Source organism: Atta colombica, unplaced genomic scaffold (genome assembly GCF_001594045.1).
Source record: "Atta colombica isolate Treedump-2 unplaced genomic scaffold, Acol1.0 scaffold41, whole genome shotgun sequence".
Taxonomy (NCBI): Eukaryota; Metazoa; Arthropoda; class Insecta; order Hymenoptera; family Formicidae; genus Atta; species Atta colombica.
In genome coordinates, this window is record NW_017259520.1 from 2,073,987 (window position 1) to 2,101,365 (window position 27,379).

Sequence of the window (27,379 nt, forward strand, 5' to 3'; positions counted from 1 at the left end):
GATTGTGCTGAGGTACGTGAAAGTTGTTGTGCAAGTCTTCGTGACAAACTCGTTCGGTTTATCCTGCGGCAGGAGCATGACCACCGCTTCTGACAAGGTGAGGGTAGGTTGAGGATTTGAGTTTTCCCATCGTAGAGCCGGAGTTGGTCCAGCGACAATGACTTCTACACCGTTTGACATTACGCGGGTCGCTAAATTAAATCTGCGCCCTTCTTCCTCATCCTTCGCCTCGTATTCTCCTATCGTTACGATATCATAAATAACATATTGCATATATAAGTTACTTTACAATATCAATTTAATTACTGTTTATTCGAAGATATTGAAAAAAAAATATAGTAACAATGTGAAAGATACTGTCGGAAGATTGTAGGCTTACCTATTATAGTTTAAATCAACGAATAATATCTGTATTAATGTACAAAGATTAAAAAGAATCGTATATTCGGATTATAATCGAATATACGACAAATTTTTACAGAAAAAGATCCAACTAATAAAGTTATGTAATTAATATAGGGGGAGATTAATATTCATATGTATCATACATTTTAAAAAAACGCAAATTCAGATATATACAGCGTCGTTTTGTCCATATACAGTATTTACATTTCATACAGGGCTGTAATGTACAGGAAAAAATTTAGAATACCAAAAGCCAATTAACACAATTTAACAGAGCATTTACACAGTCCAACAGTCCGTTTCGTATAAGTTTAACAGAATTCGCGTAATCAGGAAGTCTGTAGCGAAAAAAAAGTTTAGTCTAAGGATTATATTACATACATATGGCAATCACCGTGTGCATTCAACGTTGAAATAGCCTGTTTAGCCATCTCGTTTTTTAACAAGTTTACGCGTCTCGATCAATATTATCTCGTTAAAACATTATTTATATATCATATATCATTTCAACGTTTTTGTGCACTTGTGCGATCGTCGTGAGAGAGAGGTCTCAGATGGGTAAAAGGTACTACTCACCGACAACGGGTACTGGATTATACACAGATGATACGAAGCCGGCTGACGACTCCACGGTAGGAGTGACAGTCACCGTGACAGGCACCGTCAACGTAAGTGTCGTCACTCTCGGTCGTATAGTCGTCGACGACGTCACTTTGGTCTCCAGTCCGTTAAGTTGCGTCACCACGTACGTATACGTCCTTAGTCGCGTCGACGTCACTACCGTCTCCGTATAATAAACGCTCGTACTGGGCTCCAAAGCGAGATCCGGCGTGGATTTAGTCTCTAGTGGCTTAATCGTGGCTGATTTCGACGGTAAGATCTCGGGGAAATCGAGGCGAGATAATGACAGGTAAAGATCATCCGCTAGTCCAGCTTCGATTTCCTCCGGCGTAATCTCGCTCGTGACTTTCGCGGGGACTGTCTCGCGGGTGTAATTTGCGCTGAGAGGTATCACGCTGGGTATATACGAATCATCAAAGTAATTGGACGTATCAGTGTCGCGTATCGATGACTTCGTAGTCTCAAGCGGTATAACGCTCTCGAAGCTCGGTGCGATTATGATACTATCAGATGGAAGGACCGTTCCGATTAGAGAAATCTGGGTCGAATTAGAGTCAATTATAACATCCGGTTGTTGTGGTTGTACTGTTGGAATTTCTTCTGAGTTCTCGCTGATCGTTTCTGGCATCACGCTGCGTTCTGTAGCTTCAGCAGCTTTGATTGATTCTTCTCCTTTACTTTCTTTATCGATCGTTGTCATCTCGGTAATTGATGTAATTTCTTCCGTCGTGATGTTTTCTTTATCGGGAATGGTCATAGATTCATCGAGCATGTTTAATGTAGTGATGTCCTCCATGAAAGTAGTTTGCTCTTCAAGGATGGCAATGGTAGTAATTTGTTCTTTCGTTGCAAATTTATCGTCATCATCTTTATTAACAGTAAGTTCAGTAGTCGGTATATATTCATTTAATATAACAATTTTTGTTGATATCTCTGTATTATTAATGTCTTCCAAAGCGATCGATTCCGTTATATTTATTGATGCATCAGATCCTTCAGGAGCTTTTATTGTTTTCTCTTCCGACGATTCCGTTAATGTTTGGCTGATTGGTATTGTCGTTACAGTAATATTGTCTGGCTGCTCAACATCATTCTTATTAGGTACAATATTATCTTCATCTTTAGGAGAAATTGCAAGATGCTCATCTTTCATTAAAGTTGTGATTTCGTTTGCATTTTCAGTCGTAGTCATGTCATCATCTTCGTATTCTTCATCTTCCTCATCATTAGATGGAGGGAAAAAAAAATTGTCAGTAATAATCACTGGCATGTTTAATGTATTTTCTTCAGATATAGCATAGCTGCCATCCGACGATACAAAACTCACTTCTTCATCTGGTTTATTATCAATAAAATTCGGTGTCTCTTCAAGATTGGGTGTAACAGAATGATCTTTTTCTCTAACAATTTCACTCTCGTACTCTTCCTCATCTTCTTTATCTGAATATTCATCGTATTCGGAAGAAGGCGCAGTGAAGAATCCAGTAGTGATAATAGCAAGAGTCGATGCTGGAAATATCGGACGCACGGCGACCAATTTTCTCCTGGTTACTCTGACTTTATTTTGAATCGATGTTGGCGTAGATTGAAGTTTTCTACGTCTAGTTATAGTTACTTTATGTCTTCCAAAACCAATAGGCTGGTAACTTCCATAGTCTGCCGGAATATCAGTCGAATTAATCGAGTTTTCCGATCCAATAGTTCTGACACGCGTTATCACGATTCTTCGTGGTGTATGCGTGGTAGACGTAGTGTACGCGATATCTTTGGTGCGAGATGTCAAGGGTTTGCGCCTGACGACCGTAAACTTATGTTGTCTAGCAGTTCTGCTACGCACTACGGGTACTCGAATTCTAACACGCTTCCGTGGTTCTTCAAAAGCTTCGTCATCATCATCGATTCTTCCATTGTTTATATAATCCTCGTTGGACCATGTATCATCAATATCTTCTCTCCTGCGGTCAATATTCCTATTTCCATATTGCACCGATTCAGCGTAGAGATTACCTGCAAAGGCGACTGTTCTATTCGATTGTTCGAATCACATTTCGCCTTGTATTTAAGTTCACTCCGCGATCTAATAAAAATATATGATCAAGCAGAGTGCAACGATAAAGCTGTTCTCGGGTGTTGCTTTTGTGATGCATTGATTGATTGGAGTTAAATAACTGCCGTCTCGTGTTCGGTTTTTGTGTGCTCATCCGATTGAATTTCACCATATACATTTTGCGTTTTAATAACGTTTTCGGGCGCTTTATCGGACTTGTTTGTTTGTTGTAATGTTGTTGGCGAGACGGAAGAGTATCATGTCCAGTTTTGTCGTGTGGGCGCGCGTGCGGCGGCAGACCGAGGTTATGTTAGTAAAAGGAAATGAGGGACGATGCTCAAAGAGGATACTTTTAAGAAGGAAAGAGAAGAAGTTTAAGAGAGGTTGGGAGAGAGCGAACTGAATACGGGACGGCCATTCTCACGAATGATTCTTGTTTCACCGAAGTCAATTACCCAATGACCTTTCCTTTACGCAACTTTAAAGAAAGGGATCCCGGTAATCTCGGGATTTTCTATATTACATACGCAGCAACTTTGATTTTTATCGACGTTGCTCGGTTTTTTCCCACTGTGACATACCCGAAGAAGCTGAACCGACGCTCTCCAAATGAAAGAAATTCGGAAAAACCGGTTAGTCTCCAGGGCAATTCTAAGTAGGTTCCAATAAAATAATGGACATATAATATAAAGAGAAAGAGAGATAGGAGAATAAGGAGCGGGAAAGGATTTTTGTATAACACAGAGGGAAGTAAAATTAGGTATAGATGGACGTGGAAATATGCCGTCCGACGTCACCCACTACGCTCTCGAGACTTTGTGTTGGTGCGTGATCGATAGGATCTTCACTTCCCGCCAGAATGGCAACGGCCACTGGTCCAGCGTGCAACGACGGTGGTATAGAAGGTCGGACTTCGATGGCTCTTTCCGAAGCGTCTCTTCGTCTTCTGGACACAGAATCGACTTTCACAGTACTCAAAACAGTGCTGAATTCTCCGGGTCTGCGGCCGGAAACGTAGAGCGTCACCACGCTAGATTCAACCTTTGCAGAAGCCTTGGATTCTTTTTTCTTGTCATTCAATTTACCGCGTCCGCGTGGTCTGGATGACTTTTGATATTCTTCCTCGTCGTCCTCATAATACTCATAGCTATCGTGTTTATAGTCGGAATCGGCCGGCTGATGTCTTCTCTCGACTTCTCCCGGTAAGGTGTTACTCTGCGTAAATGGAGCAGCCGCGAACAGAGGATCCAGTAACGGATTGGGATTCTGTAGTTGCGTCTGCGGTTGTTGGAGTAACAACAAGAGAGAATTTATGTTAGCCGCCGGTATCGCAGCCGTTGGAGTCACCACAACAGTGTCCGTTATGAATTCCGTTGCAGTAACGACATTGGTCGAGGAGTCGACTAAAGTCGTCAGAATCTCTTTGCCACGGAAGGTGAGGGGAATGACAGTGCTTCGATGTTTCGTTATTGTAGTGACGTAGGAGGTGGTGCGTGTGTTATACTGCGTAGTGGGTGTGGCTTGGGATAACAAAGAATTCGGTTGACCTAATTGACCCAGAAGTAATTGTGAAAGAAGAATATTGGCGAGAGGAGCGTTGCCAGGCAAAGAAGGTTGTATCGTAGAAACTATGTTCTCCACGGAGAACACCGTCGTAGGTATAATAATCGATTGAGAGACGCGACGGCCACCGAGGCTTGCGAGGGTGTGCGAAATACGAGTAGTGGGTGTCTCATGCAGCAAGAATCGTGTAATCTCGGCCTGGCCTTGATTATTGGTACCCGTCACTTCGCTAACGATCACTACGAGCGGCTTTCCATCTCCAGCTGTTACCGTATTATATTGAGAAGGTCCGAGGATTTCAGTGCTTGGTTGCTGCGTTATAATAGTTCGATGTTCTGTGACGCCATTGTTCACCACAGGAATTGTTACTTCCGTTGGTACATAATGTGTTACAGTTATGGTGCCGTCGAAATTTGGATATATGGTAGGCGCTTCCCGAATATCTTCAAAGGTTCCTCTACCTCTTGTAGGAACTCTTCTACTTCCATTTCTTCCGTTTGATGATCTTGAGCGAGATGATGATATTCTTCGAGAATTCGTTGAAGATTCTGTCGGTTTGGAAGATCCATTTCGTAATCTTGGTGGTCTCACTCTACCATTTTCAGGTTTACTAGTAGATCTACTATTCGTTCTGGAAAGAGAAGTTGGCCTTTTGTATCCCGATCTGTTAGAAGAGGTGTCCTTTTCTCTTAATGTAAATTGTCTTCCATTGTTCGAGGCCGGAGATGGTTTTATTCTGACAGATCCATTTCTATTTCCAGTAGATTGTTTCGATCTGGTTCTAGGTTTACTTTGCTGATTTGATAGCTCTGATGTTTCTGCCGTTTGATCGGAATTAGATAACTTCTGTGGTTGTGAAGATGTTAAACTTCGCGCACGATTATTATAACGAGCAGAAGGTTTCGGTGGTGCTTTTATAATGTCTTCTTTATTTACTATGGCGTCTAATGAATCGGATCTCTCTTCCGCTTTTGTAGAAGAAGATTGAGCGGGTCTACGGAAACGACTACTGTATGCTCTAAGCTGGCTAGCCTGACGTCGAATTCTTCTTGTTCTGGCTCCGAAAGGTCTAATTTGTACAACGGGTCCAACAACTTTTCCGGAACGACGATTTACATTTATGTTAGATCTTTTATCTTCATGTTCCGATCCTTCGTAATCATTATCTGATATTTCTTCAACGGGCTCGTCTTCCAAACCTTCGTTGCCTTCATTTTGTTCCTCACTTGACTCGGTCGATTCTTCAGTAGTTGCTTCTTGCTTTCTACCAAGAAATCCACGTGGTGGAAACAGACCTGTATTACTAGGTCGTGTTCTTGTAGATACCGGAGGAGTTGCTCTGTTATTTGTTCGTCCATTGGTTACTCTAGGAATTGTTGGCGCGCTCGGTCTATTTAAGTTTCCCGATCGTCTCGAAGTTGTGGTCGTTGATGGTCTTGAAGTAGTTACCGATCTGCCGTTACTAGTTAAATTAATGGGTCTGCGGAATCTCAGGAGCGGATTCGTAGATCTTCTAGATGATTCTGTCGTAGTTTGCAAAGGAGTGGTATTAGTTTCACCGTCGACATATTCTGTAAACGGTATTTCATCCGTTATGAGCGTAGTCGTGGTGAATTCATTGGCATCGTTTTCTTGATCGTCGTGTCTGATAGTAGGTTGCCCTCTCAATAACGTTGATGATGGTCTGATACCTGCACGAAATCTCGATGAGGCACTGGGAAATGTAGAACTTGAAGCGCGAGTTGCGATCCTAGCAGAGGATCCTCTTACAGATGTAGGACCGCGTCTGTTGCTTTGAAACACGGACGACGGAGTTATTCTGGGCGGTGCTCTACCTCGAGTACTACCTGCTGGGAATGACGAGCTTGAAGTAGTGGCGGATCCGCGTCTGCCTGAAAATCTTCTGGAATTTGAGGGGGATAACGTCGAAGAGTACGGCCCGATTGGCGAAGTGACGCGACCCCGCGATGATGCGAACCTGTTACCCTTGCCAGCTAAAGTAGCAGTTATCGTCGGGGTTATATCTGTTCTGGTAATAGTTGTCGCGGCTTGCGCGCCTTTACGTTTCGGATTAAAAGTTGGCCTATTCCTAGAAGCGAATGGTCTGATAACTGGCGTGAAGGTTCTTTTTCTTGTCGAGAATGTCAATCGTGATTTCTTTTTAGAACTTTGCCCGTCGTCGTCTTCCTCATCCTCTTCGTCGTCTTCTTCATTCTGGCCGGAGTCCTCATCTTGATCAGAAGATTCTGAATGATCTTCAGAAGATTGAATAACGGCGGGAGAAGGTGATATTTCTTGTATACCTGTCGATTGACTTGGAGGTAGAATAGAAGTGGGCGCAATATCTATCGTGGAACTCGGCACAAAGAAGCTGGAAGTACTTTCAATAATCTGAGCATATCTTCCCTCAATGCTGGTGCCAATTACTTTTGATTGGTAAAATGTAGTGATACCGTTATTCTCCATCTGACCTTGAATCAAACGTACTAGGCCAGTTCGATGACCTTGAGTCGGCGGAATGCTTGCTTTTCTTTCCTCGTCTATCTTTGTGCTTGACGTACTTTCGATCACTTTAGCATAAGTACCCTCGAAAAGCGTACCAATTTGTTTCGTCATAAAGTAAACAGTGGTGACTTCGTCAGCGTCTACTACACTTCCTCTATTCAAAGATAAAACTCCTGTAGGGAGAACCGGTGTAGCTATCGATGAAGAAGGTAAAGGCGGTGTTTCTATTCTCGTCGAGCTCTTTTCCACTCGTGCGTAATATCCATCTATGTAAGTACCATATACATCTGTCGTGTAATGAGTCGTGATATCTTCATGTATTTCACTCGAACGTATTGTCGAAATCAAACCTGTTTTGAAAGTTTCGAGTATCTTAGACGGTGTCACGGTTTTATCATCGGTATTTATTGTCTGAATTGACGGATACATAGATCCACCAATTGCGCGACCAGTTGCCTGTTGTGTCGTAGTATCTGGTATCGATACGCTTGTTATGGTCTCCAGTCTGCTGGACAAGATTGTCTCATTTCCGACGTAAGATGTAGTGAAGTAAGTGAATGTTGTGTAAAATGTTGTGGGCTCGGGTGAAATTGATGAAATGTTCACCGCGTTTTGATCATCAGGTTTGATTGTTATTGACGATGGTTCGTTTATATTTTCGATGATAGATTTTTCAGATCCAGCTCTGTCGACAGGTGTTACTTCGTTATCCGCCGTAATCTTGGACTCCTCTTCGTTGGCTGATTTCTCCTCTAATGGTGAATTTACAGTTGGCGTATAAGTCATTATTACTCCGAGCTCTACTGTAGGAGTAGGCAAGACATCTGATGTAACAACATTGCTGACTGTTTCTTCACGACTAGTGGTTATAGTGTCACCACCCTTGTAGAACGTCGTCCAATATGTAAATGTTGTGAAATATGTCACCGGCAGAGTGCTAGTTGGAACCGGCACTGCGATGGACGGCCTTAAAGTCTCTGTGACAACATTCGTAACTGTTTCCAGACGACTGGCGACATTTGTTTGATCACCCTTATACATTGTCGTGAAGTATGTGAAAGTTGTGTAACTAGTTTGTAGAAGCAATGTCGGCGCGGGTTCTACTTCATGATTGTTAGATTCCGACAATTCCTGATCTTCGGGAACGATGTTTCTTTTGTCCACATCTAGAACAGTGCCGCCACCAGAACTGGAAGAAGATACGACGTCCGTGATCATAGATCCCAGAACTTCCACCTCAGTCGAAGGATTAGGCGTTACTTGCGCGCCTACTTGGAAATCACGAAATAAACGCTCAGTGGTGAACCGATCTTCCAAAGTAGTAGGTTCTTCCGTTGTAATCTCAGTATTGTTTTCGATAATTTCAGCATGTATTACTTGATCAGTGTTATTTTGCTGAACTTTCTTTGCTAATAAAAGTGCCTCTTCTTGTGACTTCTGACGCTGAAGAGCTTCTAAATAAGCCAAAATTTCTGGAGGAGGCGCAGGCTTATTTTCAACAGATTGAGATCTCGGCGTCGTTGGTTGAGCCGTATCTTGCGAAATTGATTGAACCTTGGTAGGTGTAATTGTCTCTGTGATGACATTAGTGAAAACCTCGGTTCGCGTTTCGATTTCTGTTTCATCGTCTACAAAGATAGTGGTAAAGTACGTATATGTCGTATAATATGTCTTCACTTGTTCCTGTATTTCTACGCTCGCCATAGCTGGCGTGGGACTTGGTTCTAAATCGGTGGTCCAGCTGTCAGATGTTTCAAAATCATCAATAGTTGTGATAGATTCCGTTGGAATGTTTTCGTGTAATGTGGTATCCTGCTGCTGGAAAGTGGTTAAACCTTCCTCTGTCGTTTCATCAGGAACTTCTAGTTCAATATCTTTATAGAATTTCTCGGGAGTGCGACCGTTTGTTATTACCGACGGCAAGATGTTCTGTGATATCGTCGTTGGCGATATTAAAACAGACTCATCTTTATTGAAGAGATCGGCAACAACAGCAGAAACACCGTTTGGTCCAACGGTTTGTGTGATAACATTAGTCTCGACAACTTGCCGACTGGATACACTAGATGTATTTTCTTGGAAGAATGTCGTTAGATATGTATACGTCGTGTACAAAGTTTTAAAAATGAGCTCTATCTCCTCATCTTGTTTGGTAGTTTGTTCCTCTTCAATCAAACTTTCATCAGGCAAGCTTGGTGTTTTCTGCCTTAAGCCTGGCGAGGTAGTAGGACGAATTAAATTTTTGATCGAGGTAGGTCGAATTAACTCTGTCAAAAACGTTACCTCGGAAGAGACTACCTCTCGAGAACGTACCGAAGTCGTAGTCTGATCGCTGCCGCCTGGAATAAAGAAAGTTGTGAAGTATGTAAACGTCTTGTAGACGGTAGACGGCAATAATCTAGTAGCTAACGTTACTTTTTCTTCCTCGTTGCCTGAGTCATGTTCGAGTTGGAGATTATTTTGAGGAGAGCCACCTTTGATACTACGACCCTGAGGATCTCCTGGTACGATATCATTAGGAATTTCGTCATCTAAAGTCGGTATCACCGATTCAGTTGTTCCTAATACTCTTCTTGCACTTTCTAAGATGTCCTTCAGTGTTGTTAAGACACTGTCTGTTGTGCCTCTCAACGGAGTAGTCAGTTCATTCATCTCTTCTTCGCTAGTCGTAATGATCATCGGCGTAGTAGAAGGCAGTGTTTCGACAGTAGTATCCTGGTCGTCGAATTCTGTTTCAGTTGTACCATATTCCGTAGTTGTGTCATCGGCTCCATATGTTACGGTGGCATCATCCGGGAAGAAATATACGTTCGAAGATGTATGAATTATTTGCGCATAATTCGTGCCGATATATGTGCCATAAATGAGACTTTTGTAATGTGTCGTGGTACCGTCTAACGAAGTAGTAGAATCAACGACCTTCACAAGACCCGTTGGCTTCAATGATCCCGTTTCGACATCAGGTACTAACAATAACGGTTCCGTGGATCTCTTAGATGATTCGATGTCAATTTCCTCGGTGACGCTTGGCTGAATGTTGTCATGATTAATAGTGCTCAGAAGTTGCTCGTTCGAACCGTGCTTCCGATCCCCCTCAGAAGATCGATCGGTTTTTGCGTGTTCTATCACAGTCGTTGGCTGAATCTTTAATACTGCTATACCATCATCCGGACGAAGTGTAGCATCGCCTTTAATCGTGGTAGCAGGACGTCCCATGGGTGCCGGTGACGTGCTCGGCGAAAAGACGATGACGGTATCGCCGACCATTGTCGTGAAATCCGCGAAGCCATGATAGGTCACCGTAGCGAGAAGCTTCATATCTACCTTATTTTGTTGCGGAGTTTTCACCTGCTGTTTAAAAATCTTCGGTGTTCGAGGTCTAAAACTTCTCGATACATCATCGAATGAATCGAAGTTATTTGACACGTATTCCTGTTTGACAGTATAAGTGGGCAGATCGGCCGGTTGAACTTTCTCTGGCTTAAATCTCTGCGTATCCACATTTAGTTCTCTTTTATTGAATATATCATTTTCTTTGGACAGTTCGTCCAGTTTTGAAGTATTCCCAATATCCTTTTTCTCTTCATTTGATTTGATATTGATTTTACTACTCAATCTTTCAGCTCTGAATGGTGCGTTATCAAGAGCCAATCGAAGCTGCCAATCATCTTCCGGTGTCCTCGAGGGATAAACGACATAGGGACTCGCCGAATCCGGCGTTGGATTTTTATAAACTCTACTAGATGTAGATAAAATTCTCGCGTAGAGACGACCGTTATCCAAGGTCGTGCCCACAACTTGAGTGGCGAATTCGGTACTCGCGCCATGTTGCACGAATGTCCGTGCCGTTTTCGTCAATAATCCAACCGGTGGTAATGATTTTCCATAAGGAATTGCTGATACTAAAAGGACTGTGGTCATTCCTGAATAGCCAAGTTCAAAAGATACAGAATAATATGATAACGGCATAGAAATACGCATCGATAATTTATCAATGAAATTGTTGGCAACAAAGAAACAGGGGAGAGCGATTACATCAGCAAAACGGGACGCGAAGTTAGAAATGTGATTGATTTGGAATCAAGCGTAAAGAATTTGATTCGTTCAGTCGCATTTTACGTTTACGAGCCCGTTCATGTCATAACCGTGTACCGAAATACGTCAGCATCGTTTGTTTGCATTAGTCAATGTTCGCGTCGTATTTTTTTTTATCGTAATGTAGGTCGTCGGAGAGACGGAGTGGCGGACGGACGTTGGAGGCAGACGGCATCCGTTGTTGAGAAGAGTTGAAGGCGGGGAGCAGACAGGAGCAGTAACAGAAACAGAAAAAAAGAGACAGACGATCTTAGTAGATGAGCCTTCTTCTTTCGTAGCCTAGGACACTTGTTGCAACATTATCCGATATCCCGCTTAATTTGCATCGTTACCCTACTTCTTAAAAAAAAATGTTCCTTGAAGTAAGAAAAGTTGGCATGCTTACGAGAAAAAGAAAGAAAGATATTTTATAGCTATTAGTTAAGTTGTGTACAACCCCTAAGTCTTGAAAATTCTAAAATCACGTACATTGAGCGATTTTCTTTATTAAAAAAAAATTTAAATATCTAAAATAATTAAAATAATATATTTTATTATTACTTCATTATTTTTAACAACTTGAAATATTTAAGAACTTCCTGCATAACGTAATGAATTTTCATGTCTTGGGGAAGAACATCTCGTAATTAAATGTATGAAAGATTTTAAAGCCAGATACCACTGAAACGAGATGATATATGCATATTATATTCAACTCAGCGACAGGAAAGTGTGTATAACCGCTTGAGAAATATATTTACATGGCCGCACCTCGCGTCAACACGCACATGGATAATTGAGATACTCAAAATGATGTATCGTGAGAAGAGATATAGAAGTTATATAGAGAGCAGAGAACAAAAGCGGAAAGATCGTTCTATGTTACAGGCTTGCACTCAAACTTGACACAGAATTGTTAAATCTAAGATGTATAAATAGATTATTATCAGATGCAACTGGAAAAAGCACAATTTTGAGTGCAATCCTTGTCTGCGTGTATCGGTGTGATTCAGGTGTCGCAAATGTGTCACGATTACCATACATTTGTTAGCACATAAACATTTATAGAGGGACTTACCCTCTAGATCCCTTTCTATTCTGGAAGCTCTAATATTATCTGATAAAACTTCATCTGTAAGAAAAGAAAAAAAAACATCTTTAATATATAATATATATGTCTTTAAGCAATTTATTTAATATTAATGTAATTTGTGCATATGTAAGTGAAATACAAGGTCGCTTTGATGCATTCGATAGAGGAAGCGTGGGTGGTGAAAGGAAATTATTGAAGGATGTTATAATAGTAGGAGCGCGCTTCATTTGGTCATCGTCATAATTCCTCGCGAAATAATTGCTATGCGTCATACGGATGTCATCATATTCGTACACATTTTTTTATACTGCAACAGTAATTTTCCTTTTGTTATTTATAAAGAGAAAAAAAAGAACGTGGAACCTGGAAGTTTCAAGTATAACACTCATAAAATTTTTTCGGATATCTCAAGAACTTACGCACTTTACGAGGAAAAAAACAAGAAGAAACGGATAAGAAAAAAAGAGCGAATGCAAATGTCTTCGTGTCTAGGAAGGTACGTGTCTATAGGAATAGGTATAGAGAGAGAGAGGGGAGACTCCAGACGCCGGCGACATCGAAGATGTCGTCCGGAGGCCGCGACGTACAGTTATTTGACCGACTCCTTTTCTCGCAAAGAATATTTTTATGTCGTGTTCTTCCCGCGTACACGTGAGTGCCTATGCACTTGCATGTACACGTGACTGCATACGCTACATCTTGAGTAGCTATAAGTGCCTTTCTATATTATAGCGTCTATGATTTGATTGTAGTGACTGCTTGATTCACGAAAAAAAAGAGTCAACAACAAATTCAATCTATTATGTATTATCAGACGTTCTCTTTTATCGAGTACGATTGTTTACAGACATTTTATCATGAAACCATTTCCACATTTTTTTCGTTTTATTCTTCTTCACATTCAATGAATACAAAGATAGAACGATATTTGTGTCGACTATCTCTTAAAAGACAAGCAACCTTAGGCCAGGTTCACACTTTGAAACAGAAAAACGAAAAGCGCAAAAACCGGAAGTCAATCAGAAGTCATGGAAAGACAGAAGCAGACAAGCGAAATGTATCGCCTACTATTATTGCGAGTTCCGATTTTTTTTTGGCTTCCGCTTTTCCGCTTTCCGCTTTTCCGTTAAGGTGTGAATCCGACCTTAAAATGTCGAGGAATCTCGATCATTACCCAATGATCCCGTGACGTTAAACTCGCGAAGCTATCGGGGCAGATGACATCCGGTTTATTCGACGACGAGCATTTCTCCGTATCGTAGTAATCGGGACCGACATACTGAGGTCATCCTTATCCCCGGCCACATTGGGTCAGCTGGTCGACTTCGCATCGCCCTTCTTTTCCCGACGTCTGGCCTCCGGCTAACCAAGCCGTTTCGCGGCAAACCGGTCGTCGCGTTTCGTGGTAAGCGATCGCCGCGTCACGTTACTCAACAATCGGTAACGATCGCGATCGCATTGATGTACGTGAGAGAGAGAATTTTTCGATAACGTCCGCCGCGTGTACACATTATTTCGATGCGACTTGAATCGCGTTATGAAATGCGCTTATGTCTTATGATTACACCAATCTGTCGCATCAACTCATCATACATATTAACTCAGGGATAAAATTTCGCATAAATAGAATAAATTTATTTGTATATATACACATTCCTTAACGAACCTATAACTACTACGTAACGCGGGATTGTGAGCGAACGTTGAATAAGGTTGCGAAAGCATTCCGGATGGCAGTGTGACGTGTCGACGAACCATTTCTGTTACTTTCAAGTTGCATGATTTCACGCATAATTTTCCCGCATAGTTTCCCGCACTTGCACGATATCGTAAGTTCTAGCTTCTGATATTCGAAGGTGCGTTTATTCGCATTCGTAAAGCAGTAAGGAGATACTCGGGCCCACCTGAGGTTCGACTTCCACGTATGCAGCTGCATAATCACGGTTGCATAGGCAAGGGCTACCTTGAGCTCGTTTTCTTGCGCGATACTCGAAGAGAAATCCTTCGGGGATTACATTCGTTTCGTAAGAACAATTCGTCCATTCATGTCGCGCTGTCTGCGACCCGCGGCCTAATACCCGAAAGATTTTTCTCACCATAAAAACGATGATTGCTCCCGGGTAATCTCGGCGGGGCTCGTTTAATAGCGACAACAAGTGGTGTATTGCGCCAACGAGATTCCACAATGATGGATAGGGTCATCAACATTCCGCAATAAAAAGAGCGTTGCGAATCCATAAATACGTTTGATCTTACTGCTTTTTAGGAATTAAAATTTGATGCTTAAAAATACATCCGTACTTACGCAACTCAAGCAAACTCAATATTTTAAATCAGCAACTATTATTTTGCTTACAAAGTTGTTTTATTATCCGAAATAATGAAGATTTTGTTGAGATATATAGCATTCGGTAAGTGTCCACGTTAACCCTGACGATATGTGTCGTAAATTTTAAGTGTCTTGTGAGAGCGACGCGGATATCAAGGTAACCCAGTCGTCGACCAATGCAAGACAGACGATTTCAATCTCACTTTCAATAGTGGGCGACATTATATATTACGAACCGTACTTAGTCGGAACAATACTATGATATGCGAAACGTGAAATAAAGAGATGTGTTATGAAGACTAACGAAGATATATCTCTTAAAACGTTTAGCGGAGATAAGTAATTGCAAGGAAAGAGAATGATTTTATTCAAGTATTTAAAAATTTAATTAGAATCTGAAAATATTTTTGTTGAATAATTACCGTCGTAATTATTAAAATTAAAACGCTCAAGCTGGTTATTAAAATGTCAAAACTTTTCATTATTCATCATGTTTAAACATCTTACATAATTATCTGTAGTTTAACATTATTCTGTAGTTTAAAATTATTTTTAAATTCTTATCTAACTAAATTTTTAAACACTTAAACAAAACCGTTTTTTCTTGTGGGATTAGAACCGATTCTAAACTGAATCACGATTCTTTACGCTTTTTTTTTTATTAAAATAAAATTTTTTAATTACGTGTTCAACTTTGCTTTAGGAAATCATATGAATGTGCAATCAAACAAATCATATGAATGTGCCTTTTTTCGGTGAAAGCTTAAAAAAGAATGAACAATGTACAACGAGGAAGCAAACGCTCCACGCAATTTGTCGAAATCTGTCGCGGCAGTGAATTAATTTCTCATATTGCGAGTAACGAGTTAACTATCCGTGTAATAGTCGATGCGGCCATTCGAGAATACGTGTTTGCTTTGAGACACGCGTAGATACATGTGAACCAAGAATAATGATGATTACTTTCGCTTGCTCAATGATTTCTTACAACCGACCGGCAATACCTACAACGTTTCGCATCGGTACTCTCCTTCATCTTCTATCATTTAATTACATTTGCAAAAAGCGTCAAAGATTCGAAGATTTCACAAAGAGTTGATTCTCTTCTTCATAAAAACAGTTCTTCAGAAAAACTTAGTTGCTCCGAAGTGTGTTCAATATCTTTACGAAATTTTCACAGAGAAGATGTTTCAATCATCGCTCTACAATTCCGCGCGCTATTGTTTCGTGTTAATTGAGAACGTATCGATCTTTCACGCTAAATCTCGCAAGCAACATCAAATCTCGCGCTTCGTGCCATGGAACGGATTCGAGAGAGAAAGCGTTCGATCGTGAGAACCGGTAAAAGTAGCACCAACAGATATGCAAATAAAATTGTTTAAATTATTACTTTTGCCATACCAAAGGCGATTGCACGCACATATTTGAAACAATACATTAGACATACGAAAAAGTCTGTAGTGAATACTAATATTTCTCATAAGACTTCCATACGCGAATAATACTCTTTTGACTCTTCTGCAGGAATAATTGGGATACTGCGGGAAATCGAAGATTTCTGAAGACACTTACTGAAGAATTTACGTAATAAAATATTATTTAGGTATTTGATGCTGTGCGTTGTAATCTCTATCATGCGTAACATCGCGTTCATTCGCCGTTTAAGCAACAAGTCCATGGTGAGATTCGTGAGTTCAATATCCATTGGGTAGCTTTGTCCAGTCAACCAACCGGAAAATGACAAGTTGTTTCCGCAATACCCAATCTTTCTTGTTCTTTCACGAGGTATAAATGTCTTTTGGCACGGCTAACATGGGTCGCGCTCGTGCGAGCGTAAAAGAAAGTAAACTGATGGCGAGAAAAGAAGTGCGCTATATAATGATTATATTTACAAATCGATCTTATTTATTTATTTTATATAGTGAATTGTTTCGTCTAAAATCGAATAGACCAAGATGCGTCTGTTTAAAAAGAAAGTATATTTTTCTGGTTTTGATAATAATTTAAAAACTAATGATTAAATAGTCATAAATGCTTTTAGATAAATTCAAATATTTTTTGGTATAACTATTTTTCAAGAGAAAGAGATATGAAATGAAAACCAATTGCTTGCAATGAAAAAAGAAATGCATCTTGACTCAGCGTCTGCGTTTGCGAACTACGTTTTGTGATTTGCGAATTATGTAGAAGCACTTTAATGGCATTCAGCGCTTGCTTAATATTGTTTTTCTGATGCACTCGCGTCGTTGTACATTACGCCCGTTATATACCTTATTATTGATTCACATAACGACATTCGAGATGATTAGGCAGCATATATTCTCTCGCAACGATCACAAATAGCAAGAGTATGCCAGACACGAGTATTCCTTACATTAGTGATTATTATGAAATATTTTGCGCGATTTATTTATTTTAAATCGAATTCAGAGTAATAGAAGCATGTGAATTAACATTTTCATCATGATTTTCGCGGATGATTATCATTTCTTTAAAGATGCCTAGATCTGAATAATTATTCTCTTTTTTAATAACTTTAATAACTTTTAAATATGCAATTCCAAATCTCGAAATAAAAAAGCATTATATTAATTAAAATCTTAATTTTAAAAAATTTTAATTTTTTACTATTATAATAAGCTGCTTAATGTTCAATATTTAGCTATACTTTTTTTCGGAAAATTATGATTAAATCTCAAATAATAATTGGAAAACAATCAGTAATAGGTTGTTAATAATAATGATATTGGGATATAAAGATATTCTAAGCGTCGTTTATGTAAAAATAAAGTGATCCCCAAGTTAACAATAATATTTCACGAGAATACATTTGAAATATCTTGCAAATAGAATTCAACTTCGATCATATATCTTTTAAGGATCGGTTTTACCGATATTAATTTTTCTATCTTTGCCAAACGAATTGACATTGTACTTAATTAATGAGCAGAATTATAATTAATTTCGTATGTTAATATTTATAAAGTGCATAGTATTAACTTGATATTCAAAACATCAGTGATTTATTAAAACTCTATAATCCAATGTTCTTCCGTTGCGAGACGTCGTAGCTTCCTGCGATCGTACTTTTTCCGCGTTCATATTCTTTCTTCCGTCGCAGTACGGTAAAGTGCGTGTCGTATGCGATTAATGTCGGGAGTGCCGTGCAATCATCGTATTCTACATTCCGTGAACATAACGCGACTAACGTGCGAACATAATTAACTGTGTTTTCGCGAGTAAGTGTTATGTAAGTGTAATGAATTAGGAACTTGAGAGAAGGTCTGAAAAATATCGGGTAATAGTAGGACAACAAAGGTAACTAAATTATAGTTTAGGGTGAATTAATTACAATTTATATACATTTGTTACAGAATTAATCTATTCCAATTTCTATTTCCCGCAATTATTCATATTGTTTTTTTAATTTACACAGAAATACTTACAAAATTTCAAAGTTTGTACCATTAAAAGAAGATGAATATTACGTAATTATTTTATGAAATGTTTACCTAAAAAAGGCAAATAGAAAATTTGATGCAATGATTATTTTTTGATGCATTGATTATATTTTGGAATTATTTCGAATGTATTATAATTTGGATTTTATGATTGTATTTTACAGATCATAATGTTATAACTCCGCTGCAGCGCGACGTAACAGTGAGTGCTCAATTATCTTTTATTTTAATCTGACAATGAGGCAATGAACCTGTGAACATTCCAGCTAAATGTAATAACTTTCTCATAGATTCATTGCGTTGTAGAATACTACAGATTAATGTAAACGTTTAATGATCCTGTGTGTAAATATGTTTATGTATTCATTATGTTATATATATCGGTCACACGCTATTTACGTATCAGCAAGCATAAAAGACTTTTCGGTTAAAGATTTTCAATTAAAAAATATAATCAATGATAATATTTTTAGATCTGAAAATACTCGCGATTTTTCTTCTTTGTACGAATTATTCCTTCATTAGATACTTATTTTTTTCTGAATGTATTTTGATTAAATGAAAAAATATGAATAAATAATAAAAATTATAACTTCGAATTTTGATATTAAAATTTTAACTCTAATTAATTTCTAAAAAATCAGTATTAAAATATTGTTCATGATCGTAAGATACTAATGTACACGCGTTATCTTCTAACGCATGCCTGCTGCCACGTGAGTTGGCAGTCGGACGCACGTGACCGACAGCGTGTCCGACACTAAGAGAATGGTCGGACAAACGGATATACGGTTCTTGCTATTACAAGGACCACCTTTTACATCTTTGCACGTATCGCTTGATAGTTTGCGTCATATCTGCGTGCGAAATATCGGCGATGAAGTAGGAAAATGGACACCGTATGCTTGAAACATCAAAACTTTGTTAGCAAAATCAACAAATTTCTAGAAGCATCTAGTGAGAGTAAATTCCGGAAAATTGAAAAAGCCATGAATCTTATTTGCTTTGTAACGAATAATTATTATTTTAATTTTTTCGTTTCATCGTATACATTTCTTTATGTCTAAAAGGGGTTAACTACACTTAAGAGAGACATGAATCATCATAACTGTATATTTACTGTAGCATCGGAAAATAACTGTAATTTGATTCAGCACGCCGAAATTCAAAGAATCATAAGAACGTGCCTTTTCGACAGTATATAAAAGACGACATAATGCAACATATCGTTATTATAAAATTTCGTTATTGCAAAATATTCTTATTATTCTATATTAGATTCCTTTTGTGGCGATTATATTGAAAAAAACGTTATTTATTATTTCATTGTTAATTTGTCACAGAAATTATTTTATCATGTAGCTTTCTATTACATTATTCAAATATGAGGTAACATTTAAACGTCAAGATTGTCTAAGTATATCTTTAAATTCTTCTTAAAATATATGACCTCAACGTAATAATGACACTTGTCTTTAAATTAATGATCAGCTTAGCAAGATTATTTTGCGACTATGAAAGCGTTTCGCAATCACCTCTTCCGCGCCGAGAAATTTCATTTCAAATGAATACTTGTCGAATGAATACGAGGCTACATACAGTACGCATTTCAGAATTTTGCATATACAGTTATGTATATTTAATTAAAATATTTTATAAGTATAAAGGGTAGAATAGATTTTTGCATAATGCATAATGTATAAAGCGTAAGAAAATGAACTAGAGTTCTTCATTTCATGAAAGGAAAGATTCTGATTAGTTAATTTTCTTATGTTTTATATATTATAATATAATATATAAAACATAAATGCAAAGATCTGTATTCCTATCTTTATGTTCATAAAATTTGTTTAAATTTTAAAATTTGTCTTAGAATTTTATTGAATTTAAATGTTTATGAACTTTATAATTTTATTTAAAACGATAGAGCAATTTTTAGGTTAGGGATTATAAATAATTTCTAAAATTAAAAATTTTTCGTTTATAATATAACGTGAACGTTTTAATCTTTAAATGGATTTGTTCTTAAACTGCGTTTGAAAATAGTACTTGTAATGAAACGGAATTAATTTACGGAAAGAATTGACAGTTGAGATCGTGCCTCGAATGACATGGCATTTAGATGATACCATTAGTTTGCCATTCGATAAATACGTCACGTACACGTAAGTTCATCCTAACACTCGAGTAGAAGTGTCGTCCATTCGAGAGTGAGGGTGAAAGTGCGAGAATGGCGAGAAGTTTCGACCCCGCCACCTTCCCGCAGAGAAACGTTTCACTTCGTTATTCGCCTATTAATTAATTTCATTTAATATAGCTGCGAGTATATATTACTGTTTAAGTATAATTAATATTTCGTATAAATCTTCTGCAAACAAGATTTGCTTGATTGAATTTTAAAAAAAGTTTTGTCAAAGACTAATTAGAAGACAGATATTTAATTGCATTGTGCACACAAATATTAGAAGTTTTTTTATCCATTTAATACTCAGATTTAATTAATAATATATGAAATAAAATATAATATATGTAAATCGTAATATTCGTTATTATTAATACTACTATTAGTATAACTTAAGCTAACGACGATTCGATGAAGTAATCGATTAAACATACGTTGGACGTATAATAATCGATTGCAATGATAATTAATACTTCAGCATTACGTCGCTCTCACGCAGTATTACTAACACTGCAAGTTTCTTATCGTAGTTATAAATTAATCATTATGTTGGTAAAGTCAGTCTCTCCACGACCCAAATGTCAGAAATTCACTTTCTAATTCCCTAAGAGGATCCACCGCTGTTGGCGAGTCGCCGCGAGAGGAAAAAAAGCGTATGCGCGCGGATGGCGAAGGATTATTAATGAGTCTCGTCTCGTTCAGCACCGGTCGAACTTCGCCGCGGAGATCGCATTCGATATCGACCATTGTTTTCCAGAGGCAATAGGCGTACACGGTATTTCTGTAGCAGTGAAAATCACCGATGTGCAATAGCTCCTACAAAGTACCGGTCAAGGCCGGAATTAATCCATCCGAAGCGAGAGAGATTATTTTTCCATTCGAAACGTATTTATATAACGAACTAATAAGCTCTCTCTCCCTCTTAAATTAAAGTAAGACTTGGTAAATGGTTATTAAAAGTTATACTGTTATTAAACGTTAGTTATTAATAGATATTTCCTCGTAACTTTATGCTTTAACTTTGACGGTTTTGCAATTCGGATATGATATAAGCAAATAATCGAGCATCAATGATCCGGAAACAATCAATAATAAGCCTAATCATCAATAATGATAACGTCGAGCCATTTTCTCTTTAATCATAATATAATTTTTTACGAAGAATTAAGAGCCTTTTCCTGAGAGAAGGAGAGTAAGCGGTGCCGTAGGCTCTATGAGTCGGACTATAATCTTACACTATAATCTTCGACCTCAACTATTTGTGTTTTAGCTTCTAAACGGTATTATGCATTACGGAAAAATTAAAAAGGTATGCAAGTAGCCTGAAGTTTTACAACACGTTCGTAACGGGTTTACAATAATCTTCTAACATTACTGGCTACATACATATCGCACGTTAAAAGATATTGATATATCTTAAATAAAATTTCTAACATTAAATCAACAAAACAAATAAGAAACTCAAATTAAAAGATTATGAAAATTTATCTAAATAAAGTAAAATTAAATAAACTTATCTAATGAAGTCAATTAGTATCGTACATTTCAGTCTTTATACGTCAAATTTTTGATCGAGAACAATATTCGGAATGATTTAAGCTATAAAATAATTGCAGCTTTCTTCCTTCTCCTTCAATACGCATAATTGTCTCATTGTTTCATTGTTGTTCCTCGTTCGGAGGTTCCTATTTCAAATACACATAAACGGAATCCCGCTTCCATCGTTGCTCCGACACTGTTCGTGCGCTGGATATGTAACGTACCGTGAACTAATTTTTCATATGGCGACGAATGATGAAAAAAGTAGACGAGGGAGAGACCGGGCTAACGATGCGATAGAAAACGAAGAGAAGTCGAAGAAATGCGCGTGCGAAAGAGATACTCTCGAACGATATTCACGCTAGCCAACTTTGAAATTCGGTCCGATTAAAATAATTAAGATTTGTTAATAATTTAATATATTTATTATATTAATGAAATACGATATCAGATATACACAGAAATTCAAATTCATCATCAATATTGCGAATCCAATGTCCTTAAAAAATCAGTGATTATCGTTTGTAGATTATTACAAGTCTATAATCATTATACCATAATTCATATAACTGTCAGAATAATTATTATGATATAGCGTTTTAATTTTCCCTATCATCAAGTCTGTCTCGTCCTTATGTTTAAAAAAAAATATCCTGTATTTGCACAACCGTATATTACGCATATAAAAATCCTTCTGCGACTAATGGTATGCAAAAGCAAACTTTTTTTTTATGTGAACTATCTTATTCTCACAAGTTACACGGTCTGATTCTCATGCGATATACATATAGTATAAAAAGATTGTATACAAAAAGACTCTCTTTTGCAAATATATAATATTTATAGTTAATTTTATATTATTTTTTGGTAAAATAATTACCTAAAGTGATGACTGGCATCGCGAAAGCTCCGGCTCATTTTTTTCATTGAGATGTTAAGTAGATAATTCTATGAGTAGTCAGACAGGATACAAATATATTCGCGTCGTGGCGACTTTCAGAACAATCAGCGGCGTCAACAAGTATGTAAACACAATGTTTAATGGAACGTTTACTTAACACTCGGCAATTTCTTCCGCCTATTAGCCTATTCTCGCTAATTTTGTACGTTAGGACTGAGACCGGTAGACATGAGCGATGAAACGTGAAGGAATGTGGAAATTTAAATGTACACATATGCATCTTTCACCCGAAATGGCAAATCATGATCGTCAATAAAAAGCTGCAGATTGATTTTCTTCATTACGATTTGTTTTAAAATACATGTATGTTAGAGACGGGTGTCGTATTACATTAGATTTGTTCTTTTTAGCTAAAGTTCTTGCATGATTCGTCTTTCTTCCTTTTCTTTCTACGTTGAAGAAAAAAAGAGAAAAGATGAATCGTGCAAAAAGTTCAGCTAAAAAGTATGAAATCTATTGTCACTTGGCATAAAAAATTATTGAAAGACATCAGTGTCGCAACAAAAGATAGTCAACTTTCATTCTTTTACAATTTACGTCTAACGATTAAAGTTTAACCTTTATTTTATACTTTGTATCATAAATATTGTTATCGATGTCTTCTCTCTAAAAGTAATCTAATTCGTGTAGTTATATGAGTTCAAATTAATAATAAATTGGAATAACATACTACAATTATATTGGATTGTCTGGAGAAAGTTCGTGCCGACCAACCTATATAATTTAATAAGTGTATACTAAAATTTAAATCTTCTGCGTTTCAATTTTCCTTCAAAATCGGCACGAACTTTCCGAACAACCCAATATTTATTATTTATTATTTATGCTCAATTTATATCGCGACTTAATTGGAGACTGTCATATTAAAATGTAACGTATGACATACTATAAATGATTAACGTCATTTGACACTGACATACAATATATCATGGAACGGATTTAAAAGCAATTTAGTACGCTGCAAATCCAAGTGTGTGTAAAAAGTGATGATTGATATATACATGTAATTAATTTTCCATATAAAAATAATACTATACTATATACAAAAGTGGATTTAAATGCGTAGCCCCGTCATTATACAGAAAAAACTAAATTATACGCATACATTGAAGTCTTTATTGAACTTTTTATACACTTGGATGATTTGCAATGTACTTGGTAGAAATCTCAATGTTAAATTACAGTTCGTAATCGACAGAACCGTAACTAAAGCAATCACATCTTGCTCTTACATTAGATGCGGAAGATACAGATTAATAATACACTGGAAAGAAGCAAGTGAAAAGAAATAGTGTCAGCGCAAGAAAATTCCGTTTTGTGTGTGATGAAGGAGAATATCTCGAATAGGATACGTACAGCTAATGAGATGTATCGAGGACAAATTCCGATATGCATGTGGATCCAGTTTATCTCGAAAGTTTCGCATATCGAGATCACCCCACGATCTACGATGATTTTTTTATTCTATGATTTGGATTCTTTTGGCGACTGTTATCATTTTTCGAAATCGTCATGTTTTTCAATAGAAATTTGAAAAGGCTAGCATGTTTAGACTTATCCATTAAGAGAGACGATTGCAAAAACGAATGGACGGAAACTCGCAAAGTCTATCGAGAGTAGCGGAGTTACGAGAGTAGAATTGGAATGCAGAACGGAAACGCGAAGCGGCTTATTGGTTGCATCTCGTATGCATAAGTATCGAGTACTCGCATGATACTCATCGCAAAACTCGACATTTTCAATATTTTAGTTTACACATAAACATGATGTGACACTTTAATCGAGGAAACGCGTATAATGAAGTAGAATATCGTTCCAATCGAGGGATTGTCAGATTTTTTTGTTTCTGAACACTATACTATAGTTATACTATACTATATATTATACTATAGTTATTACATCGAAAGATAAATACAATATCATTTTTCATTTCACTTTCTAAGTGAAATCGTATTCTAACGGAATTTTAACTAAATTGTTTAATATACAATAAACATAATTCTATCTCGTATAAACGTACATTACATAGACTGAGTTTCTGTACCGTCACGAAATTAGCCTACCGCCAACATGTACAAGTATTAATTATTATTTGTCGTCCCACCGCTCGAGAAATCGTCCCCATCTCAATCGAACAATTTTGCTTTCGATTCCGCGTGGACGTGGAGAAAGCTGTGACAGAAAGCAGAGTCCGCAGAGTCTCGTCCACGTGCCATGGATTACTATGTTGAATGCGGATCTTGTCGCGATTGAATTGATCTCTGACCGCGATCTAACAGTTTTTTTTTATGAAAATATTATACGATAGAACCTATAAGGAGAGAGCAGAGAATAGACTAACTAGTTACTTTGTTTAAAGTTATCTTGTTATAATAACGATTTGCGAATTTATGATGATAATGTAATACCAAAGTTGGAACTGTCATAGTTGTAACGGGTTGGAAAAGTCATTTCTTACTGGAAAAAGTAACTCGCAATTTGTAACTCGTTACTTATTACTTTTTTTAATAAGTAACGCGTAATAATGGCAATTTACTTTTCACAATGACTTTCTTACGCTTAGCGTAACCTCAGTATTTAGTCAGTCATCATTACAGTCATAAAAAATTGCGACATCATTATCAAATTATTATTACAAGAAATAACTGTAAAAATAACGGAAAAATAACTCTTCCATTCTCTAGGAAAGAGTGTCATATCGAATGATACTATGCGAACGACAAATGTTTACATCGGAAGAAAAAAACATATTCGATTAGCATGCGAACTACGGTATGAGTGGGCAAGGTGTAAATATTTGCATAAAGCAATTACCGTCCGAGAAGGAAGCGTAGTCGAAGAGGGAGTTAGTATGCCGATCCGTTATGAGCCCGAGGCTATCGAGAATTTGGTGAAACATTCGGCCCACATTCGGGCCTCCTCATTGGATACGCTCGATGAACGCGTGTAAGTCTTATACAGGGCCGACTACAGAATTCGATAAACTGAGAGGACGGGCAAAAGAGATAGTGATATCTTAAGATGCTAGATGTTGTTTTTCCGACGCAGCATCAAGGCCAAATGATTCGCGGTGCCTTTCGCCGATGGAAGATGAAGGATCGTTTGCATACGTAGCGCGTCTCTCGTTCTCCTCCTGTCTCTCTCTTTCTCTCTCTCTCTCTCTCTCTCTCTCTCTCTCTCTCTCTCTCTCTCTCTCTCTCTCTCTCATTCCCGGATCCGATCCAATCCTGCTGCAGGTGAATTGCCAGCACGAAGGAATGGCCGATGGGCCTGCGAATTGGGTCAGCGAATCGAGCGGGTTAAACTTGTGAAAGAACAATAATCAAGTTTGCCGGGCCTCTCAAGTTTCACATCCAATTTCATTCGAAAAATCCGCGCGATGAGAGCTCATTAACATCTCAATTAAACACGCATACCAAAAAGGTCGTAAAGAAAAAATTTGAAGAAATTAAATTATAAATACTACCGTGGAAAAAATAAAAGAGAAAAGAAATTTCTATATTCTTGTATCTTGCATTTAGAGAAAAACTTGTATTAAATAGTGACAACTATGATTATCGGATAATTTTTGAAATGAAAAAATTTTATACAATATTTATTATGCGCAGTTTTCTTTGATCAGTTGACTTTGCTTTTAAATTGCGTCAACGTTCGCGCTTGTGTTGAATGCTGTTAGGAGAATGTTTAACTTAACCTATAATTTTCGTAAATGATTTCTGAGTGAACAAACCAATCTAGTACATAATGTACATAATGTAATGGAATGCTATTACACTATCTTATTAATCTTTTAGACTCTTTAGATTGCAAAAAATCACTTTTAATCTCTTAAAAAATTTGTCAATATTTCAACATTTGTAAAAAGAAATACACTACTAATTATAGAAATGCAACACTAATAATTGCGCACAGAATTTATAAGCGAAGTTTATCAGATAAACTCTGTGGAAATCAGTCTTTTATTATGATATTATATTTTTTCATTTAACGCATTCTCATTCGCGCTCACTAAAACCCCATGGAAAAACAACGTTGTAATTTTACTATATTCATATACGCCTTTTTCACGTTCTGAAGCATGACTAAGATGAATCTATCGAAGACTTTTCCACGATCCCCCCCCCCCCCCCTATTATACTATGTCTATGGGAAAGGAATGGATCAGTCGGTGTGACTTTCATTCGCACGTTCCCAAGAAGAAACTCTTGCCTTCTCCGCGGGCGCAGACGATGGCAACGTAATCAAAATGTATTTTCTCGAGTGTGATCCAGCTCCCTTGAAAAACGAAACGCTGTCCCCTCGTCCCATATCGTGTACGTACGTCGCATACAAGAGGCGAAAGATAAGTGTACTTTTCTCGAGGCTGGAACCTGTGCCATTGAAATGGGCCGAGGCAAGTTCGTTATTCGCGCGAGTAATACATCGGTATAACGCGGCGATCGGTCAGAACGTAGAAAGGCGCGGTATCTGTGTCAGTGGGTCGTCCATGGACCAAGCCCATAGAAGTTCCCCGGCTTCTAATAGCAGGATCTTATGGGGACGTCTGACCATCTCGCGATTTCCGTTGATGGAAATCTCTCGCTGATTTAGCCGATTATA

The 27,379-nt window shown here is 37.8% G+C and overlaps 1 protein-coding gene across 1 annotated transcript in view; it reads right to left on the reverse strand.

The window, feature by feature from the left end:
* Nucleotides 1-13,729, reverse strand: part of LOC108691154 — a gene marked incomplete at its 5' end in the record, with an annotated part of 24,902 nt that extends 11,173 nt beyond the window's left edge. The window contains 7 exon segments of the mRNA XM_018198809.1: nt 1-239; nt 982-3,050; nt 3,486-3,492; nt 3,871-11,064; nt 12,294-12,347; nt 13,589-13,604; nt 13,607-13,729. Of these exon segments, the coding sequence (XP_018054298.1) occupies nt 1-239; nt 982-3,050; nt 3,486-3,492; nt 3,871-11,064; nt 12,294-12,347; nt 13,589-13,604; nt 13,607-13,729 (9,702 nt within the window).
* Between the last annotated feature and the right edge of the window lie 13,650 nt (nt 13,730-27,379).